General features: G+C 37.5%; 1 protein-coding gene across 1 annotated transcript; it reads left to right on the top strand.

Moving 5' to 3' along the window:
- The first annotated feature begins 4,308 nt into the window (after positions 1-4,308).
- On the top strand, positions 4,309-23,686 carry LOC140144013 (glycine receptor subunit alpha-2-like). Its single transcript, XM_072165841.1, has 8 exons — positions 4,309-4,404; positions 6,054-6,136; positions 7,581-7,648; positions 9,011-9,228; positions 9,823-9,905; positions 13,375-13,604; positions 15,134-15,235; positions 23,450-23,686. Exons 1-8 carry the CDS (start codon positions 4,316-4,318, stop codon positions 23,684-23,686), a joined length of 1,110 nt encoding a protein of 369 aa, XP_072021942.1. The 5' UTR covers positions 4,309-4,315.
- Positions 23,687-24,160: the final 474 nt, after the last annotated feature.

The raw sequence follows: 24,160 nt of genomic DNA, 5'->3' as shown, positions 1-24,160 counted from the left end.
ATCCGACCCCACATTGATCTTTTACTGAGAAGCAACCAGGCTGGCTTTAGATCGGGTCGCAGCTGTGCTCAGCAAATACACATTTTGAGGAAGGCTTCAAGGAGTACCAACTTCCCTTAACAGTCACTTTGTGGACTTCAAAAAGCCTTCGACTCCATCAACAGGTCCGTCATGTTTTCAGTGCTGCGGCATTATGGAATACTAAAGGTTGTGGTCAATGCCATCCAGGTGCTCTACAAAGACTCCAATAGTGCCGTTATGGTAGATGGCAGTATCTCAGAGCCTTTCCAAGTAACAACTGGAGTGCTTCAGGGTGATGTGTTGGCACAATTCCTGTTCATTATCCTGGTAAACTACCTTCTGATGAAATCAACTTCTGGAATTGACGCTGGAATTGTTACCTACCCACGTCGGTCAAGCAGGTATCCTGCCAAGATGCTAAATGACCTGGATTTTGCTGATGATATTGCCCTGCTGGAATCTTCCATAGACCGAGCCCAGTCACAGCTTACTAGGACTGCAACTGCAGCAGCAGATCTAGGCCTTGTCATCAGCGCACCTAAGACAGAATATATGACTGCAAACTGTAACGCCCAACCAGTACTTGAAGTCTATGGTAGTACCATCAACCATGTCACAGACTTCAAGTATTTGGGTTCCAAGATGGGCTCTAGTGTTGGAGACCTAAAAAGAAGAAAAGCACTAGCCTGGGCAGCTTTCTGGAAACTGGAACGCCTTTGGAGAAGCCCGTCCCTGCAAATCGAAACAAAAATCAAGCTGTTTCAGACAACGTGTGTTACTGTCTTTCTGTACGGGTGCGAGTCATGGGTAATTACCAAGGACATGGAAAACAAGATAAATGCATTTGCAACATCTTGCTACAGAGTCATGTTAAACATCAAGCGTGTGGATCGGATTCCAAATGAAACCATCTACAACCTGACCAACACCACTCCACTGGTTGCCAGAGTCAAGATTCATCAACTCAAATTTCTCGGCCATATACTGCGCCTTGAAGATGGCCAGCCTGTGAAAGAATATGCACTTTATATTCCACCACATGGGAAGAGGAAACCGGGACGGCCGCGCACACTATACTTACAGTATGTCCAGCACCTCCTGGGAGATACTGAAGGGAAACAAAATTGTTTCGCTTGCCCAAGATCGCATTAGTTGGAGAAAGCTTGTAGTCGCCTGCTCCGCAGCCGACTGATGATGATGATGATGATGATGATGATTTTTCCTAAATGCGCGCTGGGGCTTTGAGACAAACTATTAAATTAAGATGAAATTAGCACTCCGAATACAGATCATCGTGATCATCGATTGATATTTGAATCCGTGGAAAAGTTCGAAAATGAGGGAGTTTCGTACAATTTTTATATTTCAAGAACGGCGTGGTCAATTGTCAAAATTCAAAAAGTACGTTAAAGCAGATTTGTTCTTCAACCACACCAGTTATTTAGTTATGTATAGTTGTGGCGTTAAAATACTCAAATACAGTTCTTTCAGGGACACCCTGTATTATTTAAGGCCATCCGTTTCGAGACACCACCCCCATAGTCTGGACATGATCTGGATAGCAAGTTCAAGTTTTAAATCATCATTCATGGTGAGATTTGTCCTGGCGATATCTACTGTGAAAGTAAATACTATATAGGTATTTACTCTCACAGCGGAAAGTTAATTAGTTAGATAGTTCAGGTGTCATCATGATCTGGGAAATTTTCACAGCAACAATAATTTTGTATTAATCGAGTAAAATGAATGGATATGGTTGTCATGATACAATAATTATTATCGGTTTACACTTAAGGGCTGGGGTATGAACGTTTGGACAGTATTTATTGTGGGACATTAGAGCACATCAGACATATCGAATTGCATTCTGAATACGAAGAATGTCATTCTGATATCAAATAATTTTGATTTTTGAAATTCGCAATTTAATACACATTTTATGGCAAATCATTAAAATTGATATTTTTGATATTTAACAGTACTCGAATTAAACTTTATAAATCTGATGATTTCTACCTAAAGTGTATGTAGGTGGGATGAAAAGCCGACGATCAATTGAACATTTTGACCTTTCGTATTGAAGATATGGATTTTTTTTCCCAAAACACCAAACAAAATTATGTCTTTTGGGGAAAAAAATCCATATCTTCAATATAAAAAGGTCAAAATTTTCAATTGATCGTCGGCTTTTCCTCCCAGCTACATACACTTTACAACTATATCATTAAATTTATAAAATTTACTTCGAGGACTGTTATATATCCAGAATGTGAAAAATATCAAATTTTAATAATTTGTCATAAAATTTGTATTATATCGTGAATTTCATAAAATGAAAATTATTTGATATCAGAAAAACATTCTTCGTATTCAGAATGCAATTCGATAGGTCTGATGTGCTCTCATGTCCCACAAAAACTGCTGTCGAAACGCTCAAACGCTCATTCCAGTTCCCTTAATGAATCTTTTAAGATTCTTTTATGTTCAAAAAGAGGTGCTTACATTATGTACGAATGATTGATTTGTAATGATGATCATAAATCAAAATCATTTCGAGGTAAAAGAGGGTCCATGCACTTTAATCACGCTTAACCTTTTTTGTTTGTTTGTTTGTTTATTTGTTTTCACGGTAAGAAATTTACCAAGTCATTTAGAAGTAATTGTCTACTAACACATTGATTTAAAATTTTCAGTTTCAACAATTGCTAATGGAGAAAACAAATTAAGATTGGTTTGGTTTGGTTTGGTTTGGTTTGTTTCCATAAGAAATGAACGGAAATAGCAAATGTTAGCGCAAACGATTCTGCACAAGATTAAATAATCTTTTTTTTTAAAGAGTTCCATCTAAAGGACAAAAAATGTCTTTAAGATCACTTGATCACGAGTGAACAAGGAATAGTGTTACATTTCGAAAGCCCTCAGGTGAGCAAAATTTAGCTTTGAGTAAATGTTTTCGCCAGCCCATAGGGCTGGTATCTAATTCTGAGATGGGATTTGTGTACACTAAAGATTAGCTAAGATTATAGTCTTCTTCTATTGGTATGAATTTTTTTTTACTTCTTGTGGTGGAAATGTTTTTGATGCCTGCTAATTCGATTTGCAAGGAAAAGAAAGTATGTTTTGCCGTTTCAACGAACGAAAACGATTGAGTAATGCCAAAGTTATGTTTGAATTAATTATGACTTAAAAAGTTATCATAGGTTAGGCCTACACATATAAACATAAACTTGTTCAGCAATTAGCATATCCAAAAAATGACATGGTCAACAATTAGTAATTAGCGGGGAATGATCACTGGAACAAGGTCATATCAGTGGACTACTGAGCATAGCATGATGTTTGGTTGCCTGTGAGTGCATGATATGTTGATAACAGATCTAATAATGTTGTAGAATCAAAATCTTCATTATATGGACCACATTGAAGTCAAAGTAATTATCTATCCTATCCTGTATCGTTTTATGGATAAAATTGACTCAAAATGTTATTGATGATATTATTGCTATCTTTAACAGAAAACACACAATGCAGACTATTACAGAATGGAGTAGGTAAGATGCCATGTCCATAGCTTTGCAGGAGTTTCGGACTAACAATCAACACATTCAAAAATACAGTTTAAAAGTGAAGATTGTAGTGAATGATCAGTCCTTTATCATGTGCTTGCCACTATCTACTTTATAGTAAACTATACATTGCGAAATAATATAAAATCATTTTAAAATAAAATGTGCATGTAAGTTGAGTTTACATAGCGAATTAACTAACAACTGCAGTGTATTTATTGATTTTAATAATAAGCATGGGTAAAAAGCAGTAAAGACAAAAAGACAGAACAATTTGGAGTAATATTAAAGAGTTGACAGGAGTTATAGGAGTTAATGTTTTTTGCTGTTTCAGTGTGCATGTTCTCACCATTGATGGTTTGGTGAACTGTCATGTAACATGGATGTAAGCGTGATCCTAAAAATGCCTTTCACGGTGACCCAAACTATTTACAAGACCTCTTCTGCATTGAGGCTGGCCTTCCCTTTTAAAGGGAATTTTTATTAAAACTTTCTTCATCATCACTTGACTAGTATTTGATACTCACTTGGAATCTTTATATCTGAGAGTGTGTACAACAGCTGATGACGCCACCTACGGACGCCACATGAGCTGAGGTGATAGAGTTCCCGGTGAGTGACATAATTTACAATTACCCACCACTTATGAATCTTCATCCGTGACATTTAGATATCATTTTTAAAAGCCTAATATCTACAGTCTTACAAATAGCGATACTAATTCGCTCATGAGGTCGAAAGTCTGTGTGTATATAGTGGAATATTGTGATTACAACAAGATGCTTTGGCTGCTGATTTTGGCGATAATTGTCCAAAGGTAGGTTCAAATTTATTTGTTACCATGGCAACTAAACCTGATTAAAATCGCGTGTAATGTATTAATAGACAGGCCTACCATGTACTTTTCACACATGCGTGAAAGGAAAAATATATATTTTTGGCTGCACTTAAAAGTAACCAGAAATATCACAATCATATTTTGACAGTAACTGCTACTACTACTACTACTACTACTACTACTACTACTACTACTACTACTACTACCTCTACTACTACTACTACTACTACTACTACTACTACTACTACTACTACTACTACTACTAGGGTAGCTGCAGGTAATATGGGACAGCAGGTAATATGGGACACCTGTTTTCATTTTAACAAAAAGTAGCTTAGAGAAGGTAAACACTTTAAGTTGATTTGTTAAGTGTTTAGAGACATCAATTGTGCTTCTAGAAATGCAGTTTTGGAGTCTGTGTATCAAACTCTTGGAAATCAATGCCAAAAAGAGTGAAATTGCCCAAAAAATTATGTCGTTTTTTTGGCCTGATATAAAATCAATGACGTCACATTTTATGATTGTGTATCCAAAAACTCTGAGGGGGCATTTGTCATTTTTTATGATCTTTAGGTGATGGGTTAAGCTTATCAGCAGGTAAAATTCCATTGACAAGTGGCACTTTCCTTTTATAAATGATTATTTTCTCTGATTTTCAACTGAATGGGTGCAGGTAATATGGGACACATAGGAAATTGTGTGCATTGTCAATGCGAAAAGCAAAACTATTTAGAAAATTGAATTTTCTTGTAGAAATTTGCATTTAACATTCAAAATCATGTAACAAAAATGTTTTTAGAACAAAAGAGTGATTTTCTGAACTTTTTGATTTTCACCATAGAGATAACACAGTGTCCCACACTTGACGATGACGTCATTTTGACGTCATAGCGTCCAAACAAACATAAAAACAAGGTAAAATTGCCTGTTTTATTAATCTTAAAGGATAGGTTGTTCATCATAACAATCTCTTGTGGGCATATCTTCTTTAGTTTTTATGCAAATAAGCTAAACGTCCTTAATGGTCCCATATTCCCTGCAGGTACCCTACTACTACTACTACTACTTCTACTACTACTACTACTACTACTACTAATACTGCTACTACTGCTACTGCTACTGCTACTACTACTACTACTACTACTACTACTACTACTACTACTACTACTACTACTACTACTACTACAACAACTACTACTACTACTACTACTACTACTACTACTACTACTACTACTACTACTACTACTACTACTACTACTACTACTACTACTACTACTACTACTACTACTACTACTACTACTACTAATAATAATAATAATAATGGTAGTAGTAAAAATTATATCTGCAGTCGAGTTACACAAGAGTCGGCCATATATCTGAAGCAGACAACCCTCTCCACTATTATACCCTCCACCCCATCCCTCATAATCATTTTGACAGGACCAAGAAAGGAAAATGTCACTATTTAGAGCATATTTTCAGAGTTTCCCCTTGGAAAAACGTTGTCCACCAATACCCCTGGAAGTCCTGGTGCCGTCACTGTACGTAAGGGGTAATAAGATTATTGATTAACGAAATAATACCAACTATACACTTTTTTCCTGTTGTTATATACTTTCTATTAATAGGTCTATTGTGGCTTCAAATTTTACGGAAACAATACAAGAACTTTTAACAGGCTACGACCACAGAATCAGACCTGATCATGAAGGTATTGTCTTACTTTAATAATATTTTGCACCCTTTGAGAGATGATCGTTATATTCTATAAATGCCACTCTTCCCATTGAATATGACAGTAAATGTAAACAGGTTAAGATTGGACACTAGAGAGTCCACTGTGGTGTGACTATAATTAAAGTCTCGTTCTCCCGCTCATACTATATGCAATTATATACAAATTAGTAATATATACAATCAGTAATAGAATTATAGGTCAGTTACCATGGTAACGCAGACAAATTGTCATTATTTATTAATAACGCATCAACAAAATTCTATAAGATATAATAATAATAGGCTATAATATTATTATTTATCATTATAAACATAATAACCATTTTCTTGGTTGAAATAATAAAACCGGTTGTAACATAAGGGGCTGTACAATAATTATGAGCCCTTGGGAGGGTAAAATTAGGGGGGGGGGGCGGGGCAGAAATTTTTGGCGAGCCGAAAGAAGGGGCAAACAATTTTTGGCAAGCCGAGAGGGGGCAAGTGATTTTGGCACACATTCTTGGGGTGCCTTTTAAATAAAACGCTCTAAAAAGGCTTAGGAAAACCGTACGGACACGCTTAAATATGCAAATTTTCCTGCTCGCTGCGCTCGCAACATGTATATAGAACATTTAATGTTTGCAAATTGGGATCCCACAAATTGCAAGGGAGGGCAAAGATTTTTGGCGGGCCGAGGGGGGGGGGGCCAAACGATTTTGGCGGGCCGAGAGGGGGGTCAAGCGATTTTTGGCGAACCAGTTGCTTTGGCTTCTAAGGTTTGGTCATAACACCAGTTGTATCGCCCATTTTGCAGTTAGAAGTTACGGCCATTTAGGATGTGGAACAGTATACAGTTGCTGTGATGGCATAGCTGGCAGCATCCTAGATTGGTCTTGTCCAATAATCTTAGGTTCGTTGGGGTTGGCAGTTGGTGATGAATGGCATTGATATGGAACGACAACAGCTCGGGTGTCCACGCCTACATCAGCTTCTTCCATGATGAGTCAACTTACATGGCGGGGTCCCACTTGAGCCAATATCCCTGCTAAGCACAATCATAATAGGTAGACAATCATATGATCTTCATCCACATCTTTGACAAGACCGGTCAAGTACTTTCGTGAGACTGCATCTTTGATTAGCTTCTTGATCTTTCTAAAGCCAAGACCTATCTACCAAAGAAAGAAGACCTCAGCCTCATGAACAACTATTAGAGGAATCACACTGATGTCAGTGGCAACTAAGGTGTACAATACGACGTTGTTCATATTATAAGAAGCAACCAGGTGTGGTTTAGATCAGGCAGAAGTTGTGCTTGATTCCTCCATGACTGTTACAGCAAAGCATATTCCAATTCTGTTAGAAATTAGTGATATTTTTATGTTCTTGTTTCTCAAACACGCAATCATGCAAAATTATGTCTGTGGTTTTTTTTTCAGGCCCGCCAACAACTGTGTCTCTTATTGTTTTTATGGAAAGTATTGGCCCACTTGAGGAACGCACTATGGTAAGAGGAATATTCAGTGTATAGACCATTAATAGACCTAAAATTGTACTTTACTGCCGTTGATGGGGTGACGACATGGAGAAGAGAGAAAGCAGAGGCTGTACAACCAGTCAAAGTCTCCGCATCACCCGATAATGAGGGCCGATTGTTGCATGAATTGCGACAGGCGAGACTGCTACGCAATGTCCGCGTATTTTCTAGGTCTATCGCGTAATCGCGAAAGCACGCAACGCTCTATCGCGTATACGCAAAGGCACGCAGCGCTGGCGTGATTGTTAGACACGGCACGATCGAACAATCGGCCCTCATGAATATGCGAAAAATCGCACTTGACTGTTGATACATGGTTTGTAGTAGTCTGTGGGTGACGATGTTCACCCCATCAATCAGCGGTATATGTCACGTGGTCACGTTTGGGTCAAAAATCATAGGTCACAGAAAAATGTTCCGATTTAATCCCAGCATGCACCTCAATAAATTCATATACCTTTCATGATGCATAAATCATTTGTCAAAACTTTCCCATGTAAACATGACAAAACTAGACAAAAATCACTAAAAATACATTAAATCAAGGGCATTGATTGAATGAAGTGATGATTTAGTTTATAGATAAAACTCGACGTTTAGTTTCAAAGAAAAAGCTAGTTTAAATGTGACCTATTTTAGATAAAAATGACCAAAATCCTCTAAAAGCGTGACCGTTGCCATGGAAACAGAATAGAGCGGGGAAGTTACAAATTTGACAATAATACCAGAAAAGATTCTCCAGACTATTTTCTGAATATTTTGATATATGATTTGTCCACTTGAAACATCTCACCTAAATGAAGGACTTTTGGTTGCATGGTCCCTATACTGTTTCACTCAAAATGAGCGCATGAGATGGACTTCGATTAGTGCAAGCCATTTGGACACTTATTTTAATATTTTTGTACACGGGGGAAATCTGACGGAGGTGTACATACAGTAAACAATGGTTAACTGTAGCACCACCCAAGAACCATCTTTGCAATAAACATATACAATGTATTAGATTACAAATATTCAACATGACTTAAATGGTAATTTATTTGAAGGGCGGATCCGGGGAGGGGGGACACATTTTGACGATCCGGGGGGGGGAGGGGAAGGAAAACACGTTTTGACGATTTTTTTGGTGAATTTGAGAACATTTTTGTTCAATTTTCGGTCACCGATGGATACCACGGGCTCCCCCAGAATGGCCCAATACAATTGTATTTGCCATAAAATTTGGGCGAGCAAAGCGAGCCTGAAAACCATTTATGAGCTCCCGTTCAAAAATCTAAATTTGCCCCTGATGGCATATACAATACTAATGCCAGCCACTCTGTATTCCAGGATTTCTCTTCCAGTTTTTATACAGCAATGGATTGGGTTGACACTAGGTTAACTTACACTGGTGAAAAATATATCATCTTAAAAGGACATGATATTCAACAGTTTTGGATTCCTGATGTTTTCTTCATGTATGAGAAAGAAGGACAGCATCATGATATCATTCAAGCCAATCAAATGCTCAGTATTTTACCGGATGGAAAATGCCGATATGTCGTGAGGTAAAGTATTACTTTGTATATGGGCTATTGCAGAAATTAACGCCACCTACCCTTAAGGAATCCCATGTCTTCTCTATTGAAAAATCAAATTGTCCCATGCCTTCATTAGGGGTAAACGTTATTAGCAATTGCGAGCACCAACAAATTATATACACACACCCTGCAGCGATGCATAGTTATGTGGGGGTATGACCTTTTCAACCCATAGGGTGAGTTGTTCCGGCGCTTTTCATTTGAATAAATTTTCTGGGATCTTGGTCTATATGCAAGGGAGCGATATTTTTTGTTTGCCCTTCATTGTATTTGTAAATTTTGAATTGCTTTTCCGCTTTCATATTTTAGCACGGGATAAAGCAAATTTATTTACCACATCATGCATATGTGTTTTAAAAATGATATATGAAAAAAACCAAATCGCTGCTGAGCAACGGATTCTGCGAGACCTGCATATAAGGACGCCGAACGTAAACTAATTAAGTGTTATTAATAATATGATTAATTAATTCTGTTTTGAATCATAATTTGTGCATGCTCATATATATTTTTATATAAAACCTGTTATAACCGATTAATAATTTTGTCTTTTTATTCTAGAGTTTCTTTGACAACTGTGTGCCGTATGATACTACAACGATTTCCATTTGACACGCAGACATGTTCCATTCACATGTTTAGTTGTAAGTTTTCCATTCGCAGTGATGATGTAACAGTATACTGTCTATGAGTGTGATGGTCGAAATATAATCACGAGGTGAAAGATGGATTGTTCCATTCCATGAGCCGAAATTTATACAGGGAATAAAATAAACCATGCCAAAGTGTTCATCTGGTCACAAGGATTCAGATAAAGTATAGTTTGACCTATCTGTGATGTACGGTTCTCAAGTTATAAACAAAAAGGTCAAAGGTCAAAATTTAATTTGAAAAATTGCTCCGATTGTTATCAAAATGGTCTCGAATTGTTCCTCTCAGCATACTTGTCCGTAATATGATAGGTTTTACATATGTAGGAAGTTTGCCTCCCAAGGTTGCACAGGCAAATAGGTCAAGACCATAAAGCTCCATATCAAACGTTACATCGACCTATTGACTAACCAATTTTTGGGTGTATCCCTGGGAAGCAAACTTCCTACATATGTGAAACCTTTCTTATTATGAATTATTATGATGAGAGGAAGAATTTGAAACCATTTTGACAACAATCGGAGCAAGTTTTCAAATTTGGCCCCTGTAGAGGTCAAACCTTGACCTTTGACCTTTTTGCTTATAACTTGAGAACCGTACATCACAGATAGGTCAAACTATACTTTTTCTGGATCCTTGTGACCAGAGGAACACGTTGGCATGGTTTATAACTCAATTTGAACAACTTTAAATTTTCCCTGTATAAATTGTTCACCAGACTGAATACTACATCTGAGCCCAAATTTAAATTTTTCGTAAAATTTAACAATGGTTTCACCATTCTGCAGCACTACCCGTGTTGCACGTAGACAAAAGAATCATGAAAGTTTACAACACAATACAATTCAAGGTCGATTTTTAAGCGGATTTAATCCACCCAATTGGGCAGTAACAAAACCAATTTGGTGCAGACGGGACCCAGTTATGGCCGACTGAAATCTGACCATCACTTGGCTCGATGGATTTGTATTCAAAACTGTATTCATCTATTGCTATGGTAGTTAGTCCTGTTACATCATCACTTATATGGCGAATAGATCTGCATAATCACAACGAATTCAAATTTACACAATTGTGTACATTAAGAGATCATTACAAAAGATTGCAAAAATAATAATATCAAATATTGTTTGTTTTTTCCAGTTGCATATTCTTCGCTTGATATTTTACTCGACATTACTGATAATAGTGTAGCAGTCCATCCCAATATAATAGTGGCTCGATATGACCTGACAAATGTGTCAACTAAAACGTACTACTTGAAATTTGAGATACTGATTAATAGTAAGTGTGGACGTGGTGGTAGCATTTAGTATTATTTTCTTGAAAAACGCTATGCCTGTAATTTTCTCTATTAAAACGATGAATCACCGAACAGAAAATCATGGGTACCAGACAAGTGAAGTTTTGTAATCCTGTTGCAGGCCTGTACGTCAAAAAATGGACGAAACTCGTACTTATTTGTTTAAATAGTCGCACGCTTTACAATAGAAAATTCTGAAGGCGTTAAACATATCAATCGGTAAAAGGATGTCTTTCGGAGCTGTCAAATGTCGAAATCAAGTATCTTCCAAGTCTTTCATATCAGTTACAGATCTTTCTATCTTGAAAATAGTCTTAAAATATGAGAGGAATGAGCAATTAGAGAGATTGCGATGTTCCAAACACAGCACGTGGAACGTTCGTTTTTACGTACGTTAATACGGTGTTAAATATTGCTAGTCTCGGTTCCAAACTGGATTGTACTCATTCGTCACGAAGGATAACAAGTCAGCTGGAATGAAGACTATAATATTTGATCTAATCTAATCTAAGTCAATAGAGGGCATAGTGATTGCAAAAATAACAGTAAGCTGAGTCTCTGCCTAATTCAAACAGGCCGCTCTTGATTTTGACTTACATGCTTATTAAACTTAATTGTTTTTTGTGCTCCCCAAATATTATAGTTGCCCCAAAATATATATTTTGGTAGATTAAAGATCACTACATCCATACATCATGAATTTACTTTCAAAATGAGACTTTTTCGTCCTGAAAATTGGACGCGTTGCATGGACTTAGACATGAGGTAAAATCGTAGCATCTGCGTTTTATTCTATGTTGGAATCCAAAATGGGAAATCGCAATGTCATTTTTTGTACGCTAAGTATCACACACATTTCAATGGGCAATCTCTGCGTATGAATATTGCGTTTAAATTTAGTCCATTTTTAACACATCGCTGTACCTTTATTATAATGATTTGTTACAAACAAAAGGATCATAATAATAATTAGACTTTCCTTCGTATGTTCCTTATCTTTGACTGTCTTTAACATATTGTGAAATGGACACATTTTGTGTATTTTAAACGATGTATCTACGTCGATTTCGTACGTGGAATATCTTCAAAAATAGCTAAATACGTGACCTCGTTTCGATACAGGAGAGTGGTTTTGAATAGATCAACGTACGTCCGATGTCTACGTTTGGAAATCGCAATGTCTCTATTAACATGATTAAGGGGTACGGGTCTTTTTTTTTTAAATCAAAAACAAGAGTGTTTCAGTACGTTGTTTTTGGTCTTTCGCGATTCGGCACTCCGCAGTCCAAAAACCAGTGGTCTTTACGGTGTAGCATACATTTTGTCCCTCCCCGGATTTTGTAGGACGAAATGTAAACATAGTAAAATGAGCACCGCAGACCTGTACCAAAATTGACGATTGCCCACGAAAATGGCCAATTTTACACTATTTTGGTCCATAATTCAATTCCATAAAGTTGGTGTTAAACGCGCAAAAAAGAAGCGATATAGGGCTACATACCGCAATTTAGGTGGTTTTTTGCCCGTCGAGCGTGCCTACCCAATAAAGCCTAGGTGACTCTTCCACTCCTGTGCTCCCTCCTATATATTAGTACACACAGGTATGACTATGGTCTTAACATTTGGCCAATATGTATCTCATTGGAAATAAGTTGGCATATTTAGCCAACTTTATTGGTTATCCTGGTTGTATGTTTCTTGTGTTGATGATGCTTGATTGCTTATTTGTTATTTTCTGTACTGTTGTTAATTTTGCCAAAAAACATAAATAAAATAATTAAAGGGGCATTTCGTGATCCACACCCCACCTTTCTCAAAACGAGTTGAGAATTTTATACCACTGGAAACTTCTGGCTACATAATGTTTATGTACCAGAAATTTCTTGCAGAATAATTCGATTAGCAAAAATATCGTCAAATTTGAATTTCGTTCTGGTATTATCAGAACGAAATTACAACAGTGGCCTATGTAACAGTTTCATACACATAATCATGCATAACTCGCAAACACAAAATCGGAATCAACTGAAATTTGGGAAATAAGCTTTTTCCGTGTTTTCGTGGATATATACTGAAAAATGTCATAAAAAGAGGATGCTAGGATCACGATCTTCCTTTAAGATAAATAAAATAGATATATAACTGATGTATCTTTATAGCTACTTGGTCGGGTGCAGCGATCACCTTCACCTTTAAGCGGCACCTCCAGGCCTATATCTTTACAGTTTACATCCCAAGCATACTCCTGGTCACAATATCTTGGATGTCTTTCTGGATTGATGCTCACGCGGCGCCAGCCCTGATCACTCTTGGGATTACAACAGTCCTGACGGCTACCACTATGACGGCGTCCATGCAGGATTCTTTTCCTGATGCCACAGGGGCGAAGGTAAGCCTAGGCGATGGTAATTCAACTAAAGACAAACCATCTATATGACGGACACGATCATTGAACAAAAATAATGTCAGGTCGAGTCTTTCGTTGTCATTCCTACATACTGACGAATCAACGATAATTATAAAACGTCCCATTGATCTTATACATCAATCCTAGAAGCGTTTACTGTATTTTGCCCTCTATTAACGGAACCACAGATGTACCAGTGCGGTAGATTTAATTTGTTCAATCAATTCATGATCGTGTATTGAAAATCACTGTGTTCAGTTCCGTATAGCACACTAAACAAGTAATTGGTGGGACCCCCGACTTTGGGACACCGCAGTTTTACGTCGGGAACACCGCAGTAATGGCCTAGTCGGATTGGTGTATATTGACTAAACTATTCGGAACAGGTGCTTGAGCCCAGGCTTGGAGCAGTAACCAATGGTTACTAACGTGCACTACGACAGCGAATAGAGGTCGACGTTCAGCGATTTCTTTTTTGCTATGAAAATCCGATTTTGCCTTATAGTTAGTTGAATCCATTGTAATTACTTTCTTGGCTATCTGACGATCGGCACTATGCGAACATCAAAATTAGAAACCATCGTCCTTTTTTTTTATAAACACACATTAATGTTGCCGGCCACATTAAATTATCAATTCATGGGCATTCTCTGTTAATCATCCAGATACAGAGGTAGGCCTACTGTCAGTATTATAAGGCATGTGTTTTAGACTTTATTGCATCAGTGTAATTCTTGAATTATCAATTATCTGCCAAACAACAATGCCATAACAGACGCGGTCAGGATCGTACCCCCCCCCCCCCACCGTGCAAAAGTATAAAAATAACATGAATAGTGCAGAGCGCTAAATTAAAGCCATAGTGTAACATTTCTATAAAAATAAATTAGTATCAATTTCTTTTCTAAAAATGTTAGCTTTTACTGTCAGATATGTCCCCTTTCAATTTTAATCTCTCCAGCAAACACAGAACATTTTTGACCTTATTCGCAAAAGGTTTATAAACGGTTGCCATAAAACGTTTAAATGTGGGGTATATATGTATAGGGTATATACCATTTTCATAACATGCAAATACATTTTTGAAAACGTAACATTTTGACATTTTAAAAATGTTGTTGTTGTATATGTTTTCACACAAAGCGTTTAAAAAAACCGGAACCTTTATATAACCCGACATTTAATGTTAGTTTAAAACGTTTTTAACAAAACCACAATATAACCCGTTTAAAACGTTTTGTGTTTGCCGAGATAAAATAAATGCTATTTTGTCATCATGTGGACATGTCCTTAATACAAATTTTACCCCCGAATTTCCCTGATCTTATTTTCATATACCATCGTCAACAGGGGAGAGCTCCAACCAATAATAATAACCCTTACCATTCTGCTGCTGACAGTGGTATGTAAAAATAAGATCAGGGAAAGAAAATGATATACCCCGATACTGGCTATTCAGGGGTAAAAGGTTTTTAAGGACATGTTCACAATATGTCTGATTTTTTCTACAGGCTATAGATATATGGATGGCCGCGTGTCTTATCTTCGTTTTCCTCTCGCTGATAGAATATGCCATGACTAACTATCTTATCGTACTTCAGGACAGGAAAATGGTACAGTATTTCTTTTGTTCAAAATCAGAGGCATACCGATCGGGGAGGGGGAAGAGGGAAGTTTCCCGGCTCGAAATACCGGGGGACAAAATTGACCAAGGTACAATTGTCCTATAAATCTCGGCCCATTTTATCGTTAATATTTTCACGTGCATTTGACCCAGTAGAGTTATTTTAGTAGCGGATCAGCGGGACGGTTTGGAAATTTTGCCCCCTCCCCAGCTCGGTAGCCCCGGTACGCCCAAGTTCAAAATAAAAATGATATTATTGAAATCAATTGACCAGAAATGGAAGATGAAAATAAAATGTCAAACTATCCAATGTGCAAACAAATTATCTGGATATTGAATCTTAAGAAATGCCTCATCATTGCAGCTTCCCCTGCTGTTTTAGGTAGTAGTGCTAATAAATACATTAGCCAACGTTCAAATAATGCTTTGCCAGGGTTTTCCACTCATAGATATAGGTATGGATCGAAAGGGCAAGACATTTCAGTATGAAGGTCTACGATCGATGTAAGGCATTTCAGAATGAAGGTGTACGATCGATGTACCTGATGTAAGACATTTTCAGAATGAAGGTCTATGATCGATGTAAGACATTTCAGAATGAAGTTCTACGATCGATGTACATGCAGTGTCCGATATAAACCAAAATATTCAATGTCAAAAGCAGTGGCGGAGCCAGGATTTTTTTTCGCGGGGCATTAGGGGGGCAAAGTGAATTTCAGCGTGGAAAAATCAACAAATTTTGGGCAAAAATGCCGTAAAAAGTGGAATTTTTTGTAATTTTGGGTTTTTGACTGGGGGCATTTGCACCCTCCATGCCCCCCGTGGTGCCGCCACCGGTCAAAAGGGCCCTTTGTGTTTAAAATCTACGTGCCCTCTAGTCAATTTTCACGGGCTCCCAACTCAAATTGTAAAATTTGAATGTCGCAGTATTTGTGACACTTTTTAAAGGATGACTCCGGCAATCACAACATTATGCCTTATATGTAAGGAAAATAATTATCAAGCACGACTCGCATGGTTTTATTTAAAACAAGCTCATATTGACCATAAAATTGAATAAAAACACCCGGCTCTCAACACGCAGTATTCAAAATTCCCGCGCCGAAATTGTCGAGTGCAATGACGTCGTGGTTATTTGTGCTCGATTGTTGTCAACCTTCATTGTATTACTGGGACGTCATTGCACTCGACAATTTTGGCACCCGGGAATTTTGAATATCGCGTGTTGAGAGACAGCTGTATTAATTCGTTTTTATGGTCAATATGACTTTGTTTAAATTAAAACCACATGATTCGTGTTTGATAATAAATTTTCTATCATATAAGGCATAGTGTTGTGATTGCCGAAGACACCCTTTTATTATGACGTTAAACGCCAAAAGAGGAAACCGAGATCTAACACAAAATAACTAGCTGAAACCAATAATTTAATTTCTTTGCAATATATTTAATTCTTATTTCAAGTTACTACAAATCAAATTGATTCTGAATAAAATGTACTCACTAAATAAAGACGTGATGTCGACCAGCCAGCTCGCAATCAACTGACTCAACAAGGGCGGGGCAGTCCTTGCCAAGCTGGCTTAGTCGTCAATGCGCCGACTCATAAATAGTTAAAAGGTTAGGTTAACGAGGTCATGGTGTCTCCATCCGATTATAATGAAATCGGGAACGGGGCTCCATAACATCCGCCTCCCTTTTTTGAATCGTCTCATACGATTTGATTTTTTTAAATTAATCAACACATTATTTTACACTACACTTACTTTTTAATTGACATCATTTATGAAACTTACTTAATTTAATAATTCCTATTGAGTTTGAATTGCCAAGACCTTATATTCCTACCAGCGGTACTCTTGCTTCCGGAGTACGGGCCTCTAGTAATTTTGATAACAAAATGCGCGCAACCAGAGTCGCCGTTCTCCTTCCACAGAGTCATTTAACTAAGAAGCATATGCATCCCGCGCGGATATGCATACTCCGCTAATCGAACAAGTAGCTGTCGTCAAGTCCAGTAAGATGAAAGAACTAGAAGATCCTAAGTTCATGGGGGAGGGTACCCTCTGAATTCCATTCTGTATAAAACTCAATAAAGAACAAAACAAACCATTGATTAGCAAGCTTGCAATAACATGATTTACAATACATAATACAATATAACATACATTTCAGAAACATACATTTTCTTGAGTCAAATATTTTCTTGATCTCATAATTTGTTTCTCCATTACTTTTATCTTCATAATGTCAACTTATTCTGAAATACTGACATAATTCAATCAACTTATCTGCGTATTTTGCCAATTTTATACTGAAAGTTGACATCACAAATTATTCTTAAATGTTCACACAAAATGCCTGAATAACATGTCCGATTCCGGTACCTCTTGCAGGCAATCATTTCATTTCATTAAATTTTCACGACATTACCAATAAATATATACACACAATAAACATATTTTGGCATTTTTTAAATTATTTCACTTTTCCTGCTATCCTGACAGGATTTGTCTTCAAAAAGTCCAGAGTGGCATCAGTAAGATGGTCTTCAGGTTCCCATGAATTAGACTTGCTTGAAAAGTTCTGCCACTTAATCAGGTAATGCAGTTTACCGTTGACGAATTTTCCTCTGATGACTTTTGCTACTGCATACAGTTTGTCAGTTTGTTTCTTATGTGCAGGTAATCCCGGCACAGGTAAAATAACTGAATCTTTGACAGTTTGTTTAGCCAGTAAGGGCTCAAATGAGTCTTTTGGAAGATCTGTGTCATCCAATACTGCTACAGGTGCTTGAGCTTGAAGGTCTACAGGAAGTTCATTATTTGCAGGGCGAACATACCGGTTATATGCAAATTTCATTCTATTTGCATGTATAGGCGCCTTCAAGAGTTTATTGTTCTCAAGATTTCTAACCATGAAATTCACCGGACTTGATTGTTTTATAATCAAGTATGGGCCGCACCAATGTTTGCACAGTTTCTTGGACAATCCTGGTTGTGTTACTGGGAAATATATGAATACACTGTCTCCTACCTGATATTGGACATCAGTGGCGTGTTGATCATACCGCTTTTTCATGATCTGTTGATTTTGCTGTAGATGATGCTTGGAGATTTCCCTAGTCGTTTCCAGCTGAGTTACCAGTTGCTTGATGTGTTCTCTCACGGTTCTATCTGTTAAACGTTCTGGCTCCAGTAAGGCAACATCCATTGGTAAGATTGCTTCTCTTCCGTAGAGTAAGAAAAACGGGCTGAATCCTACGCTGTTGTCAGTAGAACTGGTTCTGTACGCAAACTGGATTGATGGCAGGTAGTCATCCCAATCTGTTTGAAACTTATTGACATAATGAGAAATAGTGTCTAGTATAACAGCATTAAAACGTTCTTGTACTGCGTTACACTGAGGATGATATGAACTGGTGTTGAGTTTATTTGTTGTCATGATACGACAAACTTCGAGCATCAGCTTTGACAGGAAATTTGTGCCTCTGTCACTTAGAAGAAACCTTGGACAACCATGATTACATATCACCTCTTTGTAAAAACAGTGAGCTACAGTACTAGCATCCATATTTTTATTGGGACCAAAATTGGCCACCTTGTGCAGTGATCCGTGAAACACAAGACGTATCTACTGCCTGAAGTAGATATAGGAAGTGGACCTAAAATATCGACACTTACTCTCTCAAATGGTCCAGGAACTTCCATGGTCATTAACGGAGCAATTACTTTATGCTTAGGTGTTTTTCTACTAGCACATGAAACGCATGATCTAATCCAATTATCAATATCTTTGTACATACCTCTCCAAAAATATCTTTTTCGAATACTGGCATAAGTTTTGTGAAATCCAAAATGAGCAGCAAGGGCTTGATCATGATGAGCATTCAAAATTGTATCAATGTAACTATACGGTACATACAATTGTACAGTGGTCCTTTCAGGAAAATGACGTTTTGCTGGAGTGGACCAGATATGAAATAACCCACCTTCATGTAAGAAATAATGTTCAGACTCTAGCAGTATATTACGAGCTTCTTTGTTGTCATCTGGGAGATCGCCTATCTCAAGGTATCTGATCATCTTGGCTGCAAAGGAGTCTTTTCTTTGTTCCTGCTTAAAATCAGACAAATTAACACTATCATGAATGTGGGGTATATAAGTTTCAAACTTGTCCTCATTTCTGTCACTTAACCTTTTACCTTGTTGAAACCTAAGATTACGAATTGTACTGACATTTGGTTTTGTATGGCAAGGAAAGATATCATCATCTAGTGAACCAAACCCAAATGGAATCCAATTTAAAGGAATCCAATCCTTACTTTGACCTGACTTGACATCTACTTTGCTATGATTACTTGGCAATTCAATAGGAATTTGGCTAGAACTTAATGATACATTTTGATGTATTCTACTTAAAGCATCGGCATTTTGAATAGTACTACCTGGCCTATGAATTATTTCAAAGTCATACGATTGCAGTAGCAAAGCCCAACGTGCTAACCGACCTGTGACAGGTTTTCTTCCAAATATCCAACACAAAGCTTGATGATCCGTGACAATTTTGAACTTTGGACCATGCAGAAGGTAAGAAGAGTACTTTTTAACACCTTCAACGACCTAGAAGCATTAGCGGTCTTTGGGCGGCCTTTTATCGGTGGTGACTCTTGTTCTGGCATTGGTTCAACAAGCGTAGCGTTATCCAAAATATCTGAACAAAAGACTGGGAAAGCGGCTAAAATAGCAATGAATACACTGCAATGAATTATTATTTCCATCTATATTTCATTTACGTGTGGCAACAGACGATGGAAATAATTATAACCAACATTCTTGTGGGCTATACTCATACCCAGTATAATAATTTCGATAAACAAGGCCTACAAGATAATGCCACGCCCGTATAACACAATATTTAAAATAAATAAAATTACATACCCAAATATGCCGAAATATGCTGAGTAGACTGCGAGCTGGCCGGTACTACACGACAAACATAGCCCATATTAATAATACTTCCAAGCAATGAATGAATAGTGCAGTTAACTGAATTGAATAATAATACTGAATGGATAGTACACGGAACAAAGCTCACTGCAAAAACGCGCGAAATTTAAACAAGCGGACAGGTGGTACTGTCGATTAAGAATTAATGAAAAGAAAACCACGGATAACTCCACCAATTTATTATGACGTTAAACGCCAAAAGAGGAAACCGAGATCTAACACAAAATAACTAGCTGAAACCAATAATTTAATTTCTTTGCAATATATTTAATTCTTATTTCAAGTTACTACAAATCAAATTGATTCTGAATAAAATGTACTCACTAAATAAAGACGTGATGTCGACCAGCCAGCTCGCAATCAACTGACTCAACAAGGGCGGGGCAGTCCTTGCCAAGCTGGCTTAGTCGTCAATGCGCCGACTCATAAATAGTTAAAAAGGTTAGGTTAACGAGGTCATGGTGTCTCCATCCGATTATAATGAAATCGGGAACGGGGCTCCATAACACTTTAAAGACTTCAGACTCGCAAAAATCAACAAGGCTATGAACTTCAATAGCTCCACTTAAAACTGAATAAGAATGTTTGAGCTTTCATGTAATTAGGTATAAAACTCGTGTAAAAATTTCGGACCACTCACCGCCAACAACGTTAAAGGCTATTCAGTGATTTGGTCATCCGGGGGTATCGTAAAATTAAGATTTTGGCAACTTTATTCGTAGATGTCTAACATAGCCTACTAGTAGTGTAGTAAAAAACCTCAATTTCGTGACCATTCTCTGGCTAGTAAGGTTTGACGATTGATTTGACTTCTCTGGACTATGTAGAAAAAATTAGCCCCATGTCCCTCGCGAAAATCCCGGCATTTTTCGCTAGAGGCCAAAATCCAAAATGGCCGCCGCCACCATTTTGAAAAATTAAGTTTTGAACCAGAGCACCTATAATCATGTAGAAAGATACTTTTTCGGGTATGTCGAGCACAAGGATTCCGATTCTGACATTAGTTTGACATACCGGCATCATTTTTACCCAGAAATCTAAGATGGTGGCCGGCACCATCTTGAAAAATTTAGTTTTTAATCAGGGGACCTAAAATCGTGTACAAAGACACTTTTTTGGATAAATCGACCACAAGGATTTCAAATCTGACATTACTTTGACATTACGACCTCATTTTTACCCAGAAATCCAAGATGGCGGCCGCTGGTGCCATCTTGAAAAAATAAGTTTTGAACCAGAGTACCTAAAATCGTGTACAAAGACACTTTTTCGGGTAAGTCGACCCCAAGAAATCCGAATCTGACATTAATTTGACGTTATAACATAATTTTTGCCCAGAAATCCAAGATGGCCCCCATTTGGTAGCGCGTAAATGTAATTTTTGAGTGGGAGCACCTAGGATCACGAATTAACTCCCTTTTTTTGGCTAATTATGAAATAGTAATGGATATGGAAGCATTAGGTATATCATTTCAGCTTTATCTGGGGTTAACGTCCCTTATCTGGGGTTTAGATGCCTTATCTGGGGTTTACGTTCCTTATCTGATGGAAGGCGCCTAATCTGGGGGTTAGACTGCTTTATCTGGGCTTACGTCTCTTAGCTGGGGTTAAGGCGCCTTATATATGGGGTTTAGATGCCTTATCTGGGGCTTAGACTGTGTTATCCTAGGTTTACGCCCCCCATCTGAAGTTAAGGCGCCTTATCTGGGGTTTAGATGCCTTATCTGGGGTTTACGTTCCTTATCTGGGATTTAGACTGCCTATTTGTGGTGTACTTCTCTTATCTTAGGTTTATGTTCCTTAGTTAGGGTTAAGGCGCCTTATTTGGGGTTGGAACTGCTTTATCTGAGGTCTATGTCCCTTATCGGGGATTACGGCGCCTTATCTGGGGTTTAGACTGCCATATCTGAGTTTACGTCTCTTATCTGGGGTTAGGGCGCCTTAGCTTGGGTTTAGATGCCTTATCTGGGGTTTACGACCCTTATCTGGGTTTACGACCCTTATCTGGGGTTTACGACCCTTATCTAGAGTTAAGGCGCCTTATTTGGGGTTTAGACTGTTTTATCGGGGGTCTACGTCCCTTATCTGGGGTTACTAGAAAAGTAATGTAAACTCAAGATAAAGCAGTTTAACCCCCCAGATAAGGGACATAAACCCCAAATAAGGCGGAAATGACACACTTATGCTCCTGCTCCCACTCAAGAATTACATTTACGCTCTACCAATTGGGAGCCACCTTGGATTTCTGGGCAAAATTTATGTTATAACGTCAAATTAATGTCAGATTCGGATTTCTTGGGGTCGACTTACCTGAAAAAGTGTCTTTGTACACGATTTTAGGTACTCTGGTTCAAAACTTATTTTTTTCAAGATGGCACCAGAGGCCGCCATCTTGGATTTCTGGGTAAAAATGAGGACGTAATGTCAAAGTAATGTCAGATATCCTTGTGGTCGATTTATCCAAAAAAGTGTCTTTTGTACACGATTTTAGGTCCTCTGGTTTAAAGATTTCAAGATGGCTGCCGGCCACCATCTTGGATTTCTGGGTGAAAATGATGCCGTAATGTCAAATTAATGTCAGAATCGGAATCCTTGTGCTCGACATACCCGAAAAAGTCTCTTTCTACATGATTATAGGTGCTCTGGTTCAAAACTTAATTTTTCAAAATGGTGGCGGCGGCCATTTTGGATTTTGGCCTCTAGCGAAAAATTGCCGGGATTTTCGCGAGGGACATGGGGGCTAATTTTTTTCTAAATAGTCCATAGAAGTCAAATCAATCGTAAAACCTTACTAGCCAGAGAATGGTCACGGAATTGATTTTTTTGACTACACTATAGTTGTTATGGCGAAAACCTGTGTGTAAAGACAAAGAAGACTTTTTATATGAATCTGTATTTCTCTATAAGTAGACAAATTAGCTACATGTACATTTGAATGGGCGTCAACTTTGTCAATACTGATGTTTTCCTCATTTCAAAATACCTAATGATAATTTTAATGACTTATCTTTTGCTTTAGGCAATTTATACACATTTTTTTCCAAACACTGTCGCTGGTATCACTGAATATAAAGACTTTAAAATCTTTCAAAAATCATAGGAATTCAGTTAAGGGTAACGTAACAATCATTAATTTTACACCTATATATTTAATGTAATCATTAAATTATTATTTTTGTCATCTTTTCCAGAAGAAAGCCAATGATGCATCAAAGTTAAAACCCGACGACAGCCTCTGCACGAACGACAGCACCCGCCCATCAACAAATGAGAACAGCGGAGCACACGCAAAGGAATTGACGAACGAACAATCGAAGCCGGAGTATACAGGATTTAGTGCCGAGCACATGGATAAATTAGCAAGAGTGTTGTTTGCTTTGTCGTTTCTGGGGTTTAATGTATATTATTGGACATTTTATGTGATTTTTTAAACCATTGGTATGACGTCAGTCTATTCAATAAACTGTAGATTATTTTCTACGAATCAACACTTTTCTGCACGAACCTACAGTTAAGGGCTGGGGTATGAACGTTTGGACAGTATTTATTGTGGGATATTAGAGCACATCAGACATATCGAATTGCGTTCTGAATACGAAGAATGTCCTTCTGATATCAAATAATTTTGATTTTTTAAATTCACAATTTAATACACATTTTATGGCAAATCATTAAAAATTGATATTTTTGATATTTAACAGTACTTGAAGTAAACTTTATAAATCTGATGAGTTATACTTAAAGTGTAGGTAGGTGGGATGAAAAGCCGACGATCAATTGAAAATTTTGACCTTGCGTATTGAAGATATGGATTTTTTTTCCCCAAAACACCAACAAAAATTAGGTCTTTTTGGGAAAAAAATCCATATCTTCAATATGAAAGGTCAAATTTTCAATTGACCGTC

The sequence above is a fragment of the Amphiura filiformis genome, unplaced genomic scaffold (assembly GCF_039555335.1).
Source record: "Amphiura filiformis unplaced genomic scaffold, Afil_fr2py scaffold_37, whole genome shotgun sequence".
In the NCBI taxonomy this organism is placed as follows: Eukaryota; Metazoa; Echinodermata; class Ophiuroidea; order Amphilepidida; family Amphiuridae; genus Amphiura; species Amphiura filiformis.
The sequence above is the reverse complement of the archived record's forward strand: the minus strand, read 5'-3'. Positions and strand labels throughout refer to the sequence as shown.